A 21,483-nucleotide genomic window follows, 5' to 3' on the forward strand; every position below is an offset into this window, starting at 1 on the left:
TTGCATTTTTGGCACTGGAAGTCACACTTTCAAACTGAAAACTGTTACTAGTAATTGTATGTTCCTCTTTCGCAGCAGCCTTCCCTATTTTTTTTTCATAATTCTGCACTTTTTTCCTCTATTAGTCTGTCTTTATTCCAGAATCTTACCTTAGAGTTGTTGCTCTATGGCTTGTCAAGTGCAGTTGTAAAGTAAAAATAATTTTTAGGCTTTTAGGGTGTTTTTTTACTATTCTATTTGAAGAGTATGTGATTTTCAGGAACAGTTATGTCATTTTAAGTGGCTTGTTCCCAAATGAAAGTGTGGGGGAAATTCCAAAAACTTTTCCACTTGCAGTACCGTGTTGTCACCAGTTGCAGTATTTTTCCTGCTGAACTTAGAAATTTTAAGAATACTTAAGGTAAAGTAAGCTTTGGAGAGCTTTTTTTCTGTGTTCTTTGTTTTTCTGCTTATATCATATGAGCTGTATCTGTCAGAAGCTTTCTGTTGACTGGAGTACCATATGGTAATGCCTAGCTTGCCTTTTCTTGGAATGAATTTTCTTTTGCTTGGAAATGTTTGTCTCTTGTGCTTGTCTGTTTAATTTTACCTTGAAGGAAAGCTTTTGAACTTGGGATTGAATAAATTGATCAAAAAATACCTAAGTACCAGTCACTGTGATTGATGTTTGAAGTCTTGCAGTCTTGTTTCTACAGAGGTAGTTATTTCCTTCATTAGTTTAAGAGGTGATACTTTTTTCCGTTGTCATAAGGAAAAATGCTGATTTTAACAGCAACAGTAAACAGGAAATTATGTAATTGTCAGCATTTCTTCCTGGATTTGTGTGGTGCCTTTGTATCTCCCCTGTCCAGCGCATGCAGGGTTAAATAGGGTTTAAAAACATGTGAGCTTTACCTGCCATTCACCAGGGTTTTTCTCTTACGCAGATTTAGTGTTATTTAGACCTGTAATGAAGGATGGTGCCCATGAGCTTGTGCTTGGTTGGTGGTACAGGAACAGCCTGTTTGTGCCGAAGTTTGGTGCCAGCTGTTGAGTCTGGCAGGGGACACGCTGTTCACGAGCGGCTGTTCCTTTTCACACCTTCCCCTTCCATTCTTTATCAGCTCCTCCGGCTCTGAGCGCTGCCGTGGGACTTCTTGAGCTCCGAGCACATATTGGGTTTCACGTAACCTTTAGCCACCAACACTTCTGAATATGACACAGGGGAGCAGAACCGACCCGCTGCTTGTACCTGCTCAAATGAAGCCTTTCTCTGTGCCTGTTGGGAGTAAAGCTCGGCTGTGGTACAGGAATCCTCTCGGAGCGGCTCCATAGGGGAGGAATATTCGGCTCTTGCTACAGCGGTTACATATAACTGGAAAAGTAGGTCATTGTGGCAGGGAGTAGTCCAAACAGCCGCCCGGTTGCTGCAGCAACGACCTACTTTACGAAACTATTTTTGTTGATTCATATTGAAACGTTCTTCTTGAAAGCGCTATAAGGAAATGATCAGGTTAGGAGATATGTAACAATGAAAGCTGCAGGCTTTGTGGGCTCCTCCTGCCCTGCTCCTTCCCCTCCACCCCCCGCCCCCTTGGTCTTGCCCCCTGATGTTGGATATAGGAGGATTAAAGCAAATAAGGTTTGTTTCTGTTCAGTTAGACCTCTAGTGGGGAACACCTTTTTTTGCATTGTAACAATAATGCCTATCATTGATTATGTTTCCAGAGTTCAGAGCCTACAAGTCTTCCCCTATAAATTTTGTCTATAGAAATAATTTTAGAGTTAAAACGAACAAACAAAAAACCCACCTTGTTCTAGGAAAAGATAAACTCTTTCTTTAGTGCTGGAACAGGCTCCCCAGGGAAGTGATCACAGCATCAAGCCTGACAGAGTTCAAGAAGTGTTTGGACAATGCTCTCAGGCACATGATGCAATTCTTGGGGTTGCTCTGTGCAGGGCCAGGAGCTGGACTCTTTGGTCCTTGTGGGTCCCTTCCAACTCAGGAAGGGACCTTTTCTGGAATGCTAACAATTCCTCTTGATATTCAACTGCTCTTATACTAATCACTTGTCTCCAACAAAGTTTATCCACATTCAGGAAGGTGGGCTTGGTGCCCGCCCCTTTTTTTTTTTTTTTAATTGGCAGTGTTCTTGTCTGAGTCTTTTCTTTTGTAATTAATTCTAATCCTTACACAAGCAAACTGGAAAAAAGTGCAGTGATTCTGTATAGAAGGATGTTCTCCAGTTGTCTACCTTTATTCTTTCAACAGAGTAATAAAAAATGCTGTCACTGATGTTTAGGAAGTGAATTTTGGAAATCCATTCCTGTCTTCTAAAAGGAATGGATAGATGGGGAAAATGTAAAAGTACAGTTGTTATAGTAAAGGTTTCATTCTTTGTAAAATAATTCTTTATCTAAACTACTATGACTTGGGCAGAGATGACTGAGTATCACTCCGTAGTTATCAGAATCTTCTACTTAACTGTACTATGTAACTTTTTAACATCAATTTAGTTACTTCAAATGATGTACTTCCTGTTGGTCCTGGCCTTCAGTATTGCAGAGAGCTGCTGAAGTTGTGGCAGATGAAGATAGCACGTTTATCTAGAAGTTATTTGGATTTTTTCGTCTGTTGTGTCTTGAGCTATACTTCAGTTCCAGGACTTATGTTACTGAGCTCTGAGCATTTCCTGCGTCAGCTCTGTAAGGTCTCTGCAGCCTGAAGTGAACAGTTACCTCCATTGGTCTGCCCACGTGCTGAGATAGTTGAGGACAAAGTGGAGGTTTTTGGGATTTGTGCAGCTTGGTAAACAAATCTGTGTTTCAGTTACTTGTTTGGGGGGGGGGGGGGTTAAGTGTTTTTTTTTTCTACATGATTATTACTCAAAACCATGAATACATCTTGAGCAAGTTTACCTTGTATTCAGCTATAAATGACTAATTTCATCTTTGAAAGACCAGTTCAGAAAACTTTGGCATTTTGATTCATAAGAGTAGCAGTGGGAAGTTAAGACAGTGCTGAAAGTCTGAGCACCATAAGGTGAGCACCAGTCAATTCTAATTAAGATTTCCAAGAATAGCTTCAGGGTATTTTTTTTCAATTTTCCAAACTTTCTACCAATTTCTGTGCTTGCTAAAGGATTTCAGCTATATCCTTAATTCTCTTCTATTAGGTAAATAGATTCTTAGGAGATGGGAAGCCAGAGATGATGGAATTGTACCTTAAGGACTTATTTAAGGCAATTTCTCCAGTGTAGTTAAGAAAAATACTTATTTAAGCCAATGTTTTATTTCTAGGAAACATAAAACTGCAAAATTTTACTAGCACTAATTGTAACTTTAAAGAGGTCACTTTAATGTAAGGAGAGGAAGAGGGTTTTGTTAAAGTAAATGAAGGGCAGTGTAAAATCTGTCCTTCAGAATCAGATTGCAAGACTGTCTTGTTGGAGTGCTCTTATCATGCTTGCTCTTTTAAAATGAGCCTTAGCTGTTACTTTCTCATGGACAGCTTAGATTGCTGAAAATAACGTGGCTGAAATATTTTATAAAGCAGACCGGCTCTCTGTTAATTACATCAAGCCTTAAGAGCTGCTAATTTAAATAAGAGAGCTTGGATACATGAGAATAAGGTGGTTTAAATTTATTTATGTATGAGCATGTCTGTACTCTCAAGTAACTCTAATTTTGTAATTTGCTTCTAGGTAATATTTCCCCAGTTGTCTCCAGTACAATTTGTTTGCTATTGGGTTTTCCTTTATGGATCCAACCAGTTTCTTTCTGGAGAGAGCAGGCATAAAGAATTAAAGTCAAATAATAAAGATTTTGATTTATCAGATTGGAATTAGAGGATTAGAAAAAAATAACCACAGAATATGTACATTAAAGAATGGAAGACACTGGGAGAGAGAGATTTAGGAAGCTGTGAGCCTCTTAGTCTCCTATCACCAGCAGGCTGACCTTTGTAACATGAACTAATTTGAGATGTTAGCTTCGAGTTACACGGGAATAATTTAGGTGAGTAATGGGTGCCCTTTGAGTATGAAGTTAAGATCCAGACTTCATAGAAGCTAAATACACTATTTGCTGTGATGTATGGCTCACAAAATAGAAACCAACTCCATAATGCTATTTCATGGAATCACAAAATGGTTGGGGTAGGAAGGGACTTTGGAGATCATCAAGTCCAACCCCCTAAGGCAGACTCACCCAGAGGAGGTTGCAGAGGATGTGTCCAGGTGGATTTTGAGTATCTTCAGGGAAGGAGCCTGCAACTTCTCTGGGGCCTGTTCCCGTGATCTGTCACTCCCACAGTAATGAAGTTTTTCTTCGTATTCAGATGGAGCTTCCTGTGTTTCGGTTTGTGCCCATTGCTCCTTATCCTGTCACTGGGCACAGCTGAAAAGAGTCTGACCCCGTCCTCTTAACACTGCCCTTAAGATATTTGTATGTATTGGTAAGATTCCCTCTCAGTCCTCTCTTCTCCAGACTACACAGGCCCAGCTCTCTCAGCCTTTTCTCATTAGAGATGGTCCAGTCTCCTCATCAACTTTGTAGTCCTCCCCTGGACCTTCTCCAGTAGTTCCTTGTCTTTCTTGAACTGGGCAGCCCAGCGTACCCGGCCACAACCCTGGACACATCACTCTGGATGTGGCCTCACCAGTGCAGAGTAGAGTGGGAAGATCAACTCTCTTGACATGCTAGCAATACTCTTCCTAATGCATCCAAGGGTACCACTGGTCTTCTTGATGAGAAAGGCACACTGCTGGCTCCTGGTTTAACCTGTTGTCCACCAGGAATCACAGGTCCTTCTCTGCAGAGCTGCTTTGCAGTAGGACAACATTTAACCTGTACTGGTACTTTCATGCACTTCTCCTGTTCTCCATGACCTTTCAGAGATGATAGAGAGTGGATGATGGTTTAGCAATAACATCTGCCAGGTCCCTCAACACTCATGAGTGCATCTCATTGGGGCCTATGGATTTCTGGATGTCAAGCTTGACTAAAGGATAGCTAATCTGATCCTCCTTGACCAAGGGAAGGTCTTCCTTTCCTCAGAATTTCGCTCTTGCCTCCATGCTCAGGGATTCCCATAGTCTGGCTTTAGCAATAAAGACTGAACAGAGAAAGCATTCAGTAACTGCCTTCTCTGTATCCTTTGTCACCAGGGCACCCACTTGATTCAGCAGTGAGCCCATGTTTCCCTAGTCTTCCTTTTGCTACTTGTAGTGAAAGGTAGGAAGGTGTAGAAGAAGCCCTTTTTGTCATGTCATACATGACATCACTTGCTAGATTCAATTCCAAATGGACCTTAGCATTCCTTATCATAGCCCTGCATATTCTGAAAACCTGCCTTTATCCCTCCCAAGTGGCCTGTCCCATTTTCCATATTCTGTAAATGTTCTTCTGTTTCAGTTTTGTCAGAAGCTCCTTGCTCATGCACACAGGTCTTCTGATCCTTTTAATTGTTTTCTTACGAATAGGGATGCTCGCTGGTCCTTAGCTTGTGAGAAATGATGCTTGAATATTAACCAGCTCCCTTGGACCACTTAACCTTCTTGGGGTCTTAACCCTTGGGATTCCTCCAAGTAGGTCCTTGAAGAGGCCAGAGGTAGCTCTCCAAAAGTCCAGGGTTGTAATCCTACCTATTACCCTGCTTTGTTCATCTTTGGGACATTATGAATGCCTTTTGAATAGGACAAAAAAACAGTGTGTTTCCTTCCTTTGGGAAAGGCTAACCTTGAAAAGATAGTTCAGTTGGAGAGAAATTAATGAGGGATGGTATGTAAGGAAATGCTAGCTTTGTGCCCAGTGTGAGCTAGGTTGGATTCAAATTAGTTTGTTGTTCCTAATAGAGCACTATTGCTTGCTGTAGTTGATATTCTATTCCCACTCCATATCTGAAATGGTCTTTATTCCTTAGTGTCAAAGAAGATGCACCCAAAAGGACTCAGCTTGGAGAGATTAAATTTTAAACATGTTTTTCTCTTGATTATTGTTCAAAGCCCTTTCTTTCATCTATTTTCAAAGAATGGGTTGGTTTTTTCCCCTGAGAACCTCTTTTACAGCTGTACATGGGCTTGGATGTATCTTGCATTCTTCCTCCATCACAGCTCTGCTTTGGCTTAAAGATTATAACAGTAGTAAATATTAGGGGAAAAAAAGCCAAGTGACGCACTTCATGGTCAGTGTTTGGTTTTGTTTTTGCAAGTGGATCAGCTCTACTAAGTTATGAAAGATGCTGTAGTCCTGAATTGCTCTCTAAAGGAGCTGGTTTTTCTTCACTGAGTGTAGAGCAACCCTGCAGGAGATTAGTTAGCTCCCACAGCTACTTCACTTAAGTATCTAGAGTTGAATAACATGAACTTTTTCCTGCTCTTGTGTATATGCTCAAAGGATAATACCTTTACGAAATGTGTTATTGTATACCATTTTAGGATGTGGAAGTTGGATGTGGGATTCGTTGAAACAATGTGGTACAATAAGGGATGCCTCTGTGACCTTGATTTGGTAACAGGAAAATACTACTGTGGCTGGCTGCCAAAGGGTGCTGTGGAGTGTACATAACACTTAAATCCTGTCTGAGCTTAATCTTCTTATTGTTTCATAAGAATATACTGCTTGCAGTAAGACACATTGGTTGGTGGCAATCAAACAGGAAAATACACTGGTAAAATATTAAATATTTGTATAAAGGGACATCAAATTTGAGATACTTCCCAGTGCCTCATACTCTGTTTTGGTATTAGATTTGGTATTCGCATCGTGATTCCTGTTGAAATTAGTATGAGGTGTATGTTTACCTGATACTGAAATCTCCTAATAACCTAATCAAACATATGGCAAAGTATGTGTGAAAGAAAAGTGCGCTCTCTCTCTCTGAAGAGAAAGAAATGGTGCATGATTTGTGTGACTAATACATTAGGGTCTAATGCTGTAAATTATACTCCCTCTAATAAAATGTAGTTGGTATTATACAGTGTGTAATATTCTTGCTTTTTATTGAATCCAGCTCTACTAAACTCTGAAAGATGAAGGAGGAATATCTGATAACAGTGTTGGAAAAAACAATTGAACAGGGTAATAAAGCTAGCAGATATTAGGCTGCCTAAGATAATTCTGCTAGACAAAGCTGGGTGGCAATCAAATATCCATGACTCTCATGTTTGACAGAGCTTCTCTATTGATGGAAATCAATGGCTTGGTGTGAGGACTAGTGGATAGATAGACGGTGTTCAAAAAGACAGGTTAAACACAAGTTTGGATGGATTGCTGGAAGTTGACCAGTCGTGGGTAAAAGGTATTAATCAAATTAGGAGCGGAACAAGTTTTATTACTGTTCTTTTTCACTCAATTTCTTAAATTTCCTCTCGGAGTGAGGAAGCCTAGCTAAATTCTTATATTTTGTGTGTCTGTGCAGTCTAACACTCCTATTAATGGTTAAATTTAGAATCTGGATTAGTTCAGAAAAATTATTCTTAATGGTTTAGCACTAGCATTTTCAGATGTGAATAGCACCTGCAAGAGAAGTCAATGCATTTTAAGTCCCCTCAGGTCCCAGCAACTGCCCTCATTTTGTACTGGCAAGGATGGTTATATGTGATTGTGGTTTCTGGGTGTTCGTTACTCCTAAAAATAACCCCAAACAAGACTTAACGGTAGCCTTATATAGTGTGTCTATAAGTATCCTTCTTGCTAGTCTCCTCCCTAAATAAAAGTGTTACCTTTTTAACAGACTGCTCCTGGATAGTCTTTAGTCACATTAATAGTGCAGAGCCAGGAGCATTGCGTGATGTAGTGCTTGCTTTAGGTCATTTTGTTAATGATTAACTGTGTTAACAATTATTAATTGAAGTTTTTGAATAGCTACTTTGATGGTATCAGTTTATTTCAGTTGCAGGGTAGCTAAAATTATGACCCATATTATGCAACTATTGCCAGTTTCTGGCAATTAGTTTATATTTTAGACCCCAAACGTACCTTGTATGATTGACAGCAGGGAAGGTTGTGGAGTTTCTAGGAGTCAACTACTAAGATTTCGTGTGCATGTCTTTTAAAGAGTGAAGTCTTCAGCAGCTTTGATGACAGTTCTGAATATCATAATTAGATGTCTCTGGCAAAATGTGTGTAATGCTCTCTAAGAATGTTGCTTGCAGACAGGTATGCTTTGCATCAGCATCTTCCCCATGTTAAAATAAGTAAGTCTTTTCTGCCTCCCTCTATCATGCCAGTTGTGCACGTACCTCACATCGTTTGCTACTGTGAAATTATTAGGGAACATTTCCTTCTGGTTTGCCCAAGGGATCTTTTAGACCAGATACAGGAAACTGGGCTGATGCGTTAATCTGATTAAAAAAAAGGGCATCCTTTTTGTGTCTTTTAATGAAGTCCTACAGCTCATGTAATTCATTCAAAGTATAAAAGACAGTGCTTTCCCATTGACTGTTAGGTTGAGGGAAAAAAGTTAGTTTAGATTGTAGACTCAGAAACATGACCTGGTATTGTAGGGAGAGATTTAAATACCTTCTCATTGCCACAGTCTGGCATAAAGTATAGTAGAGTTCAAGCCTAGTAGCTCTTATTTCATAGCTGCTGTGAAGAAACTTTGCCTCTAGAGCTCATATACTGAAAAGAAATACTTTTTATGAGATGGAAATTTCGTATTCATTTTCAATTCGTAGACTAATTTACCATTCATTTTCGGTTTTGTTCTACTGTGAAAGGAACGTGTTTGTGAGCGTTTTGGTGTATCTTTTCAGAGAGAAAGGTCAAGTAATTTTGCATACAGTTAAAGATGCTGTGCTGCTTCTGCAGGTTTTAGGGGTACTCATGAGAAAAATAGGACATGAAAACTTGGGTTATGACAAATAGTTGATTCGATTATTAAGTTTCTTGGTAAGGGATGTATTTAAAAGCAATTATTTAAGAAGGTTCATATTGAACAAGGCTCTTTGCGGGGGAGATTGGACTAGATGACCTTTAAAAGTCCCTTCCAACTCAAAGTATTTTGTGATTCTATAAATCTTTGTAAAGGCTTTTATGTTAGACAACTTTTATTAGCACTTTAATGAGAAAATGCCTTTAGATGTGGTATAGCATAAACACTGTTGATGAAAACAGAATAGATGATTAATTATTTGCATCACATTTTGTTAAAACACATTTGGTTCAACTGAAAGATTCAAGTATGCTTAAAAAATGGAATGCTTGTTCTGAGTAACTACTTGTAAACTGAGTCTGTGTTCTGGAAGCCAAAAGCAGTATTCTTTTGCATTGCTGTTACTCTAGATATTGTAGGGTCGCTAGGGCTTGATTTGGTCGATTATTTTTGAACATTGTGCTTTCCGTAAGTATTGCAACACAAGCTGTGGTTTGGCTGTTTTTAATTTCTTCTGGTTTTTGTTGAGGTAAGGGGGGGCGGTGTGTGTGTCCCCTGGCCACCCTCCTGCTCTCTTCCTACGTATATTTAACAGTTTGAGTCTATGCTGTTATTTTTGTTAAGTACCTAAAAGAGTTTTATGGAGATTGAAATGCTGGAGTGTGGTGAGAGATAAGAGAGATAATAGAGGGGATTTGGGGGACCAACAAATAGAGATTAAACAGTATTAAGGGCAAGTTTAGGGATCTTGGATGTGAATTGGAGACTGGGTCGGTGCATGTTATCTTCTTGAATAGGATTTTGTGCCAAGTCCAGACTAGAAGTTATGTATTGTGGTCAGTCAGGTAGGAAGAAAAGAGATTGAGAAAATAGAGGGAACTGAAATGTCAATAGGAAAAAAATCAAAAGTTTCCTGAAATATAGGAATAGTTATGAATATTTTATGTCACCAGTTTCTCTTCATAACCTTTCCCTATACTCCATGAGATGAATTTAGACAACAAACAAACCTGTGTAACAACAACAAAACTCCATAAAACCAAGCCACAAAAAAAACCCCCCAAAACGCTCTGGACTATTCCAAAGTTATCCAGGACGGTATTGCAGTTTGTCTTCCTAGTGATTTGTGAAGTGTATGTGAATGCACATGCTCCTTGAAGGTGAGATTCACATGGGTAAGACTAATGAATAACATCTGTCATTCCAGGTTTAAAAAAATGAAGCTGTAATTTTCAGAGTCCAGATGGAATTGACTTTGTCCTGGGAACGTGGGGCTCAAGTTCTCTCTGATAGAAGCATATACAACTCTGATCTGATTCTTAAAATGACTCCTGCATGGTTTCTAACTAAAGGAGTATAGAGAAGTTTCTTTTTCTTTTCTGACTAGCCTAGAGTTTTTTCAAAACAAAACCGAGCAAAGTGAGAAAATTAGGCATTTTTGGTTTGTTCTAGTCATTAAACATCTCACATAGTTTGCCAGCCAAGAAGCCATTGTATTCTTTTATGCTGGCTGCCAAGAGTCCTGTTCTTACTCTTTCAGGTCGAGTGAGCCACACATTTTAGGCATTTAATAGCAGCCAGGGGAGGTTCCTCCCAGCCTTTTAGATAGTGTTTTTGGTAAGTTTTTTCCCCATGTAAAGTTGGAAGCAATGTGTGTTAGGTAGGCATCACTTACATACTGCTAAATACTTAGAAAATGGATGTTAGCAGGTTTACAGCAATCATGTATGCTGTATCCCTCCTAGAAGGTGTAGCATTTTCATTGTATCTGGTTAGCTTTTAGGATTCTTCTTAAAAATCTAGGTGCTAATGAGCTCCTGATTTTAGTACGCCTGGTTGCTCAGTGTCTTTGTCTTCATAACACTGTGGGCACTTGCAGAGGTGCTCCTGCCCTTCCATGGTAGCTGTGCACCTTCTCACCAGGCACAGGCGCCGTCTCCAGCTGTCGTGGCACTGCTTCCCCGGCCTCGGTCTGGGGCGGTTGCTCCGGAGGTGTTATCGCTGTGGCCTTGCACCTGCACAGTGTCATTACAGCAGCTTTCCTCAGGAGTAATGGACTGCAATGTGGGAATTGCCTCTTTTTCCCTCCCCCCACTTTGGGTGTAGCTTGTGGTTTATGGCAGGGGATCCAATAATGTGTGAGCACAGAAGTTAATGACCACCAGGCATTGACTCAGCAGTTGCCCGGATCACCATGTGCTTTGCTGAGTGCCAACAGCACTGTAAGAAGGAATGGCTGAGAGGGCTTGAGCAGCTCCTGGTGAAATATATATTGTTAGTACAGAGTCATAGAATGGTTGGGGTAGGAAGTGACCTCTGGAGATCACCTAGTCCAACTGTCCCTGCTAAAGCAGGTTCACCTGGAGCAGGTTGCACAGGATCATGTCCAGATGGGTTTTGAATATTTCCAGAGAAGGAGAATGCAGCCTCTCTGGGCAGCCTGTTCGAGTCTTCTGTTACCCTCAAAAAAGTTGTTCCTCATATTCAGATGCAGCTTCCTGTTTCAGTTTGTGCCTATAGCCCCTAGTCTTTTTGCTAAGCACCACTGAAAAGAGTGGCCCTGTCCTATTGACACTGCATTTAAGATATTTGTATGCATTAATAAGATCCCTCTCAGTCATCTCTTCTCCAGACTACCCAGGTCCAACTCTTAGCCCTTGCTCATAAGAGGGATGCTCCAGTCCCCTCATCATCTTTGTAGCCCTCCACCAGACCCTCCCCAGTAGTTCCTGGTCTTTCTTGGACTGGGGAGCCTAGAAGTGGACTCAGCGTTCCAGATGTGGCCTCACCAGGGCAGAGTAAAGGGACAGAATCACCTGCCTCAACCTGCTGACCACATGAGAAAAATATTATGGAGGAGCCACTTGTTAGACTGGAGAGAGTCCAGGGGAAGGGCACTCATCTGGGAAACCCCAGCACTTCTCTTTCCAGCTGGCTGCAAAGTAGAGTTCTTTTTTTCCTCTTTCCTTTTGTTTTTATTTCTTCCCCAAACCACTTTCACCATTGGAGTTATTTTAGTTGTTATATCTACTAATAAATCTTTGCGCATGTGAACCTGTTTCAACATTCTTTGTGCAACTACCTGTTTCCTTTGAACACTTGCAGATTTGCAGCACCCCATTCCCCCCCTTTTTTTTGTCTGATGTGCTAATTTGCTCAATAAATAATTCAGGTGAGGGTACAGTCAAGATGCATATGCTACGTAGAGGGCTGTTTCTATAAATGAAGACCAGAGGGAGAGTCATGACTGTGTACTCCTCTAGTATGCTGTTTTTAGTAACAGTTCAGTTTTGTAAGAAGGACTTGGATTAAGTTCAGTAGCAGTGTGCCAACAGCTGATTATCTGTGTTTGTTTGTTGAGGGTTTTTCTGTCTTTAGAATGGCAAGATACTTCTAGTTTTAGTTAAGACTAGAGTGTGTTTTAGTCCATTCCAGACCTGAATAACATTGAGGGGAAAACTGTGAAATGACAGTGTGGTTTGGTTTTATGAATTATGTATTGTGGAAGATATTACATGGTTGTACCACTGTAAGCCAAGTGTAATTAGGATGTGAACATGCATGCATCACCAAAAAATGCACCAAGCACTCAAGGTCTGATAGTTGTTGTTGATTATTCCTCTTAGTTACCTTTTTCTATTGTAAAATTGTCTGGTTTGCCTCAGAAAATAAATGTTTCTTTACAATTCTTGCAGATTCCTGCTTCAATGTCTCGAGGATCTTGATGCCAATCTACGGAAACTGAATTCACGTTTGTTTGTTATCCGTGGACAGCCAGCAGATGTTTTCCCCAGGCTTTTTAAGGTAAATGCCACCTTGCACTTGTTGTTTCTATCCACAAGTATGACCAACAAATTAATTTCAACTAGGAGTCTTTCTTGCACTGATTCATTCTGTGCAAGTTATTCATGCAAATAATGATCTATCCTTGCAGTTTCTCATTAACGTTGTTTGTTTTGAATTTTTCCTCTCTAATGTACATATCACCAGCTGAACTGAGTTGCTTTTGGACTTTACTGGTTTTTGTTTCTTTCCTTCCAGAAACAGAATTGATTTCAAATGGTTTGCTAAGTGTAGGTACTGTATATTACTACATTTTCCTTTACAGGTTCCCTTTGTAATACTGAAATAAAATTTTGTGCATGTGAATCGATGTTCAAACCCTGACCTGTAAAAGCAATGTTTTATTTAGGCCAAACATCTGCTATGATTGCTTTTTGGCCATTAAAGGTGATTTAATAAGCTTTTTTCTAGTAGTAGTATTGTTAAAAGCATAGTGTAACTAGAAAGCAATTTCTAGTCAAAGAAATTTAAGGCTTTTTTGGGAAAGGGTCTTACTGAAAATATTAAAGCTGTGAGTGATTGTTACTGATAGTAATACGTTGGCCATGGATAATAGTGTATTTAAGGTAATAATACTATAATAGTGTAGTAAAAATGAACACTTGGCAAATTGATTTAAAGAGTGTTTTCAGAATGACTGAATTCAGGTGACTGAAACAAGCAAGACTGTGGGGGCAAGAGTAGATACCCATTTTTCCAGAGGTCATACATTCAAGATTTTTATTCCCAGGTCTTCAACACCAACCTGAAAACTCAACCAAAACTCATATTTCCATCATTATTGTGGTTTTGTTGTGAAGCACTAACTGGATGATACTTCTACTGGACTTTCCTTGATTTCCCCTCAGTGAAGAATTTCTTGAAGGAGTACTGTGGCATTAGCTGCTGCTTGCAACCTCTCAGATATTCAAGCTTGTTGTATTTATCTGCCGAATTTAGTTTGATTGCATTTAAATAGGAGCAAAAGTCTTGCTGTTGTGTGCATTACCTTCTGGATTTGAGCAACCTGTAACAAGTCTTCTTAAATACTTTAATGGCTACTTTGACAGCTCCTGTTACAGATCTTGCTGCTAGGCTGATCTTTCAATGCCTGGCAGCATTGGATTGCCACTTTTTTAGAATATTAATTTTAGTGGTGAGAAGAAAATGAAAATAACTTGTAATATAGATAGCGTACAGCAATCAAAAACGAACATTCACGTCTGTTTATGTCTTGTGGTTCCTCAAATTAAAGTGCCTTTATCATATAGTGGTTCACTGAGGGGCTTTGAGGACATCCTCTATGCTCAAACAAGTTACTGAAGCTCTTGAGGACTTCTTCACTTTTGGCTGAAGTCTACCTGGAACGTGTATCTATCTCTTAAAATTATATCTCACAACTACTTCTGCCAGAGCAGTAGCTGTACATCAGACACTTGCAGTGCAGTGAAGGGATTGTAACGCTGAACAAAGCGTTCCAGATCATCCCTATTAAATGTTTCAAAGGTGAGCAATGATCCTGACCCTGAAGAACGAACAGATGTGGAAAAGATCAGTTAAGTTTGGAAAAATAACTTTAGCTAAGTCATGGTAGGAGACAGTGGAACTTCTGTATGGCCTGGTGTCAGTAGTCCTATCACAGATGCCAGCATCTGTGGATTTCCTGGGAATGAATGTACAACAGCTGTTTCTTGGTAAGGCTTTCCTTTTCATAGACTGAAGAACAATTCCTTCAAAAGGCAGAACACTGATCTATCTTTATCCTTGCCAAAGGCCTCAAACACCTTTAGGGTCTTTCATTTCAGTTAAGTTTTGGTTTGTTCTTGCCTCATCCTCTTCAATTTGTCCTGGTCTGCTTTCTGTCTTTATCTCTTTGGGCTTGTCTCAATAAAGAAAATAAAATTGAAACAATCACTGCTTTTTTTAATGCATCAGTGTTGCTAAAACCATTCTGCAGTATGAGTACGTGCAAAATGATCTGTGTCCATGATTCTTCTAATTGCCTGGCTCACGTTGATGTGATCTGGGTATATTCACATTACACAGCAGAGTTTTCTTGACTCCCTTAGGGACATGGCTCTGGGTCTTGGTCATGGTTTTTTTATGGTCATCTTTGCTATAAGCCAGAGGAAAGAAGAGTTTAGAAAAGTATCTGCTGCAACTTGTCAGACAGTGGTTTTACATTATGAAATGGGAAGTAAATGTTATGTGATGGTGTAGGAGGTTGCTTGAGGATTCAAGGCCTGCTGGGTTAGTCTTGGCAGACTTAAGGATGGCCGGAGCCCAGCCTTGTTTTGAAGAGCAAGCACTCCTTGGAATCATCTGTCCTCAGGGCTGGGAGAGAGCTGGAGTTCAGAAGTGAAATAGCACCTCAGGTGATTAGCACTGAGTGCCCTTGTCTCTGGTGTAAATCCAATTCTCTGAAATACTATGGTGTATTAAACCAAGTCATTAAGATTCTGAGGTATTAGAAAGGTATTTCTTTGAGTTTGATTGGCATGATGGCTTTCTAGGATCATCTTGTGCATACTTCAGCTTTCCAATTTCCTACTGTTGCAGAAGCCTTAGCCATTATTGATCCCTTTGTTCGCTTCTTTTTCCTCACCTGTGACTGTGGCCTTGGTAACAGAATCTGTGACATAAAGAATATTAGACTTCAAGGCATAAGGTATTCTCTTTGTAGAAGACAGCCTTTTTTTCTTTTTTTTTTTAATTAAGAATTTGAAGATTGTCTGAGTGAGGAGTAGGGATTTGGAAAAGGTAAAGAAAGTGTTTGGTGTGAGAGAGTGGCAGTATTTCCACCCCTCTTCCCTGAAACTTCAGTTCTGCTGCTAAAGCTCACAGGCATATGTAAAAAGCTTTTCTGCAGAGCAAGGTACTGCTGCTGATCCATGTTCAGAAGACAGTCTTTGTCATCTTTCCTTTTCTGTTCAGTCTCTTAAGGTATGTGGATCCTAAAGCTAGAGATGAGTTTTCAAAATTTGCATGGAAGTTGTTCCATTACAGTGAACACCCACAGTAATAGGACAGATGGAGGCTTTTTTTATGCCTGATAGCTACTTAGATGCCAAAAAGTTGGACTTTATTTTTGTTATTCTGGGTGCCTAATGTATTTTGGATCTTTCTGTATCTTTGATAACTATTCACAGGTAATAGCTGATGTTCCATTCTGCCCCTGTCCTTCCAGTTCTCCTTTCCCTCACCCTCCATCATGCAGCTGAGTTGCTAAAGGACCACACTTTTGTTTTGTGTTGTAGGAATGGAACATTGCAAAACTTTCTATTGAATATGATTCTGAACCATTTGGGAAGGAAAGAGATGCAGCTATCAAGAAGCTGGCTAGTGAAGCTGGAGTGGAGGTCATTGTTCGGATTTCCCACACATTGTATGACCTAGACAAGTAAGTTACTGTTTACCTTGGATTTTAAAACAGGAGGAAAAAAGCCCCTTAAAATTTTATGTAGTATTAATTTATATATTGTGTGCTACTTTCCACACTGAACACTTCATGGTTAGGAAAACTACAAATTTGTTTCATGTTTCGCTTTTATCCATCCATCCATCCAAATTTTACTACATACTGAGTAGAACTTTGAAACTCTAAAAACTGATATATAACTGTATCTGAAATGCAGTTTTAATTTGGAGTTCTTTTGAAAATAATGTTCATTTTAATTAGTTGTCCTTTGTAATTAAGTTACTCGAACATGCCTGTGGCATCTCCCAAGTAACATGTTTGTTTAGTTGCTTTGTTAAATTGTTTTGTCTTTATTTTACTTCTTGTCGTTTTTTTTTTTAAGAACTGTTTCCTACCAATTTTCTATTCAATAAGTAATTGGGGATTGTTTGCTATCCCTGTGTTGCCTTACTTAATGTCTTGTTTATATTTTTCCACTTATCTATTTAATGGATTAGTGTTAATTCCCTATTACAGAAACATAATGCACAAACTAGTTAGAAGTATGACTTGTCTTCTCTTGAGTGATTTATTGTGGTAGCTGCCCATTGTACTCTGTTACAAGCCAATGTATAAGAGGCAGACACATGGGAGGGCAGCAAAATTGGAAGTATTTACTTTTTGAAACTAATGGCTGACTTTTTTAAAAATCCCAAATTGAAAATTCCTTTTTTTTCCCCTCCCACCCAAACACCCCACTAAATAAGCATTTGGTTTCATCTATCACTTTGTAAATTTTTCTTTGAAGTTTTCCCTTTTTTCCAAGACTAGTTTAGATATATACAATACAGAATACGAAACTGTGTTTTTACAGCAGTCATTGTGTATAAGCTACATGTTAATTTCCCCCCATATTAAGACAGTTTTAATATCAACTACTGTTCTCAGTACCAGAAGGGAAAGATGGGTTTTTTGAATGCAAATACCATAGTCTTGTAAGTGACTTGGATATTTCTGTATGTAGCTAGGATCTCTATCTGCTTTCCTGATCTGTTCTTTTCTTTGCCTTGAACTGTCCATGTTCATTATATTCTTGTTCATGAGGGAATTTCTGTAACCCAGGAATGAAGAAAATTGACTTGCTTATAAACAGTTAATTTATATGTCTCCGTAGTGGGGAAAAAAGGATGGTATATTTAAAGTTCTGACTGTCTGGATTACCATGTATATTTGGGATTCTATGTAAGCTGGAGGAAAGTAAGAAGATATTTCTGTGTATGTATAGCTGAGTATATTTTATAAGAAAAACTGTTAAATACTATTGTCTGACATGCTTCTTTTCTTTTTTTTTCTTTAATATAGAATAATAGAATTAAATGGAGGACAGCCTCCTCTTACTTACAAGCGATTTCAGACCCTAATTAGTAGAATGGAACCCCTGGAGATGCCTGTGGAGACTATAACTCCAGAAGTAATGAAAAAATGTACTACTCCAGTTTCTGATGACCACGATGAGAAGTACGGTGTGCCATCACTTGAGGAGCTGGGTATGTTCTGAGATGGCTTTGACATTTTGAAACAACTAAGATATAATCTCCCACTAAAAGCACAATACTTAAAACAATGAATGAGGTCCTGCTAGTGGTTAATTGTTAACCTGATGCAATTATGGCATACAAAAGGAACAAAAAAAGATAATCAACTCTGTAAATTCTGGTTGTTTTCTGGTAAATGAGGGGTCAGGTCAAAATATACTAAGTACTGTTTGGCTTCTTGTAATACAGCATTGCCAGGGTACCAAATAATCTTTAAGCTATTAATTAATAGTCTTTGATGCTTCATTTTGTATTAAATACACTTTGTATCTTTGTGCTTCAGGTCATTAATCTGTCATTTAACAAACTAGTTTAAAAAAAAACCCTCTTCGCTTGATATACCAAAAAAAGATAGTAGTAAGACAATTACTTCAGAAGGTTCTGGGGGGAAAAAGTCTTATGTTTCTGTAAATGTAATTTTAAGGAATAGTGTCAGCTATTGTCCTGTGACTCTCCTAGTCTCTTTCCTGTTTCTCCACACACCTCCCAAAATAGAAGCAAATGCGCTATGACCTCCAAATTGCTAACAAAAGGGTCTGGACAGATTTTGGTTAACCTGTGACTGCCCTGTCAAGTCCATTTGAACTCTTGCAAAACAGACCTTGGTTTTTAAAGCCTTTCTAAGAAGAGATGATCTCACTATGCAGTGGTTAAACTATAGACAGACATGTTCTCTCATGCATCTGATGAACAATCTTGGGGCAGGTGGGAGGGTATGGAAAAAATCTTATTACCTTCTTTTTATCTTTCTTTTGTGGCTCAAGTACATGTTTGTCATCAAATTAACAATCCCTGTTATTGAAGTTGAGGTCAGTGATATCTAGGAATGTTCTGAAGATGGCACTCACGCTTTTTACCTTGGAGGAAAAAGTTTTTAGACATTCTGTAAATTACAATAGGAATTGTTGCTTCTTAGTAGTAATAAAAAAAAAAGTTTTTGGTTTTAGGATATAGCCTGCATATTGCAGATTTGGGAAATGATAGAGAGGTCACTTTATGAAAAAAAACCTAAAGAAACCAAAACCAGAAGAAATGGGACTGAAGTAAGACCATTCAGCATGTAAAATTTGTAATGTATATTAATGTAAATGTAAAAGGAAAAACTTGAGTTTTGCTGCATGTTAAAGGTATTGGATGTGCTTTGAGAAGTCTTGGTCACATACTGTTTTAAAACACACTTTCATGTATCCTAACTTAGGGTTTTTCTCAGGATGCAGTAGAATGTAGTCAAGTATCAATATGCTATAATTTTGTTGCCCTACAGTATAAACAAACAAGGAATTTCCTTGTTTCAATTTGTCTTTCAGGTTTTGACACAGATGGTCTGCCTTCTGCAGTGTGGCCAGGGGGAGAAACAGAAGCTCTCACGCGACTGGAAAGACATTTAGAACGAAAGGTATGTTTCAGATCACTGCAAGTCTGACGTATCTGGGAAACATAGTTACTCTTTGCCATGAAACCTAAAGGGATTTGGGCAAGTTATGTTAAAAAAAAACCAAACCCCGCAAACTTGAACTCAAGGCATTAATGATATAAATCAACAGTTTGTTTTTTAATGATGATAGCAGATTATCTTTGCTATGAATTTTAGAGACAGTCTGATTTACTCTTCTGTATTAAAAAAAATTAAATTTATTTTTGAAGTAATTTTATTCGAAGCATGCATTTTATAACTTTGAAGGGGAGTTCCTCTGACAGCTAATGTGTTGCTAGTTGTATTTCCAATGTATTTAAAAGAAAATCACAGATAGTTCTGGAAGACAGTCCATGCCTTCTGTATTGAGCTGAACTACCTTCTAGAGGTTCTGCTGATGCAAAAGGAACGCCTGGGTATCGTAGGTGACCTGACCATCTGTCCACTGTTTGCATTCAGTTACAAACAGTGCGTGATTTCTCCCTTTATAAGTTGCTATGTAGCCTCTAGTCTGATTTTGCTGTGTGGGTTTTGTTTTGTTTTTTTTAAGGCTTGGGTAGCAAACTTTGAAAGACCACGAATGAATGCAAATTCCCTTCTGGCAAGCCCTACAGGGCTTAGTCCCTACCTCCGCTTTGGCTGTTTGTCCTGTCGGCTCTTTTATTTCAAGTTAACGGATCTGTACAAAAAGGTAGGATTTCTGTGTAGCCAGCTACATATTGTTAGATGCCACAGTTTTCCCCTACTTCTCCTAATAAAATGTTTTTCTTTAATGATGATCTTCAGGTAAAAAAGAACAGCTCCCCTCCCCTCTCCCTCTATGGCCAGCTGTTATGGCGTGAATTTTTCTACACAGCGGCGACTAACAATCCACGGTTTGATAAAATGGAGGGGAATCCTATCTGTGTTCAAATTCCATGGGATAAGAATCCTGAGGCTTTGGCCAAATGGGCAGAAGGCAGGACAGGTTTTCCTTGGATTGATGCAATTATGACGCAACTTCGTCAGGAGGGTTGGATTCACCATTTAGCCCGGCATGCTGTAGCATGCTTTTTGACTCGAGGTGACCTCTGGATTAGCTGGGAAGAAGGAATGAAGGTATTGTTTATTATTCTTGAATTTAAGTCTTGGAGTGCCTATTAAAGTCATTCTAGAATTGTTACTGTGTGTTGTAAGTTGAATTTTAAACCTTGAATTGTGGGCAAAACTAAATCGATTCTGAAAAACCAGGTATGCTGAAATTTTGCCTCTCGAATGTTCTCTTTTATTGGAATGTTAGAGTGTTTCTTGCAGTTGGAATAGGTCTGAAATTCTTTTAAATTTGAGATTTCTTTCTAAATCTGGGCAAATAAACATGCGTAACTATTGTAATTGAGATTTTTTTTTTCCCAGTCATTCTGTGTCAACAATTTCTGTTCATATCTTGCATCTGCTTCCCTGCAAAGGGGAAGTACTATGGGAATTAAAGAGAGAAAACTAAAAACTGAGAATGTTGTTTCAGCAATTTGTGTCACTTTGCCCAGTGTTAGAAGTGTGAGCACAGGCAACATGATTTGGCTGAAGGCTCAGTGCAGTTAATTTTGTGCAAGTATGAGATGCTGAAGCTCAAATTTAAGATGTCAGGTTTTTGAAGAAAACAATGGAATAATTTAATCTCACTAAATTAAACCTTTGAACAGCTTTACATTTTTAGAAAAGTAGCATAACTTTTACTGAGCAAAAATAATCTATGAAAAATTGAGGATCAGACAATTTTATTTTTGAAATCTGAAAAAATTTACTTGCCATCAGGATTGTGACCCCATATTTCTATATGTATGCAATCATAGGAAATTTCATTTCTTAAAAATCAGTTGTGAGCAAACACCTTTCCGTTTAAAAAAATTGGTTACTTTTGCAGTTCATAAATACAAACATTGAAGATCCACATAGGTAACTTAGATATATTACTCTGTATATTACAGAAAAATGGCAGCTTGTTCTTACTTTTGCAATAATACAGAAGGCCCCAGATTTGTGCAAGATGTTCAAGTCACGTGTCCATAGCTAGCAAAAGTTAATCTGGCCTTCCACGTGGTGTTATTTCCAAAGTCTTACTACATGGCAGCATCTAGTGGGACAATTGTATGCTAACACACTTAATGTCTAAAGATCTTGTTGCATTATGCGTCACCATCTGTTTTTTGAAAGTGTTTTAAGATAAACTCTATTTTTTCAAAACAAACTTTTTTCCCAAGTAGCTGCAGATATTTAAACAAAGATACTTTTGTAACACTTATTCAGTGTATACTGTGGAATGAATGCCTTGTTGAATATATGGCGAGAGAGATCAGTAGATCATTGTTTAATGGTATTACCTTATTTAGACCCTGTATAGGAATAATATTAGTTGAAGCTG

The 21,483-nt window shown here is 38.7% G+C and overlaps 1 protein-coding gene across 2 annotated transcripts in view; it reads left to right on the plus strand.

Annotated features, from left to right (window-relative positions):
• CRY1 (cryptochrome circadian regulator 1) overlaps positions 1–21,483 on the plus strand; it is a 39,550-nt gene that overhangs the window by 10,441 nt on the left and 7,626 nt on the right. For both annotated transcript variants that reach the window (XM_032107635.1, XM_032107636.1), the window contains exons 2-7: positions 12,553–12,661; positions 15,937–16,079; positions 17,439–17,623; positions 18,979–19,067; positions 19,636–19,776; positions 19,872–20,183. In XM_032107635.1, the coding sequence (XP_031963526.1) occupies positions 12,553–12,661; positions 15,937–16,079; positions 17,439–17,623; positions 18,979–19,067; positions 19,636–19,776; positions 19,872–20,183 (979 nt within the window). The remainder of the gene's footprint in view (positions 1–12,552; positions 12,662–15,936; positions 16,080–17,438; positions 17,624–18,978; positions 19,068–19,635; positions 19,777–19,871; positions 20,184–21,483) is intronic.

This window comes from Corvus moneduloides, chromosome 4, assembly GCF_009650955.1.
Source record: "Corvus moneduloides isolate bCorMon1 chromosome 4, bCorMon1.pri, whole genome shotgun sequence".
NCBI lineage: Eukaryota > Metazoa > Chordata > Aves > Passeriformes > Corvidae > Corvus > Corvus moneduloides.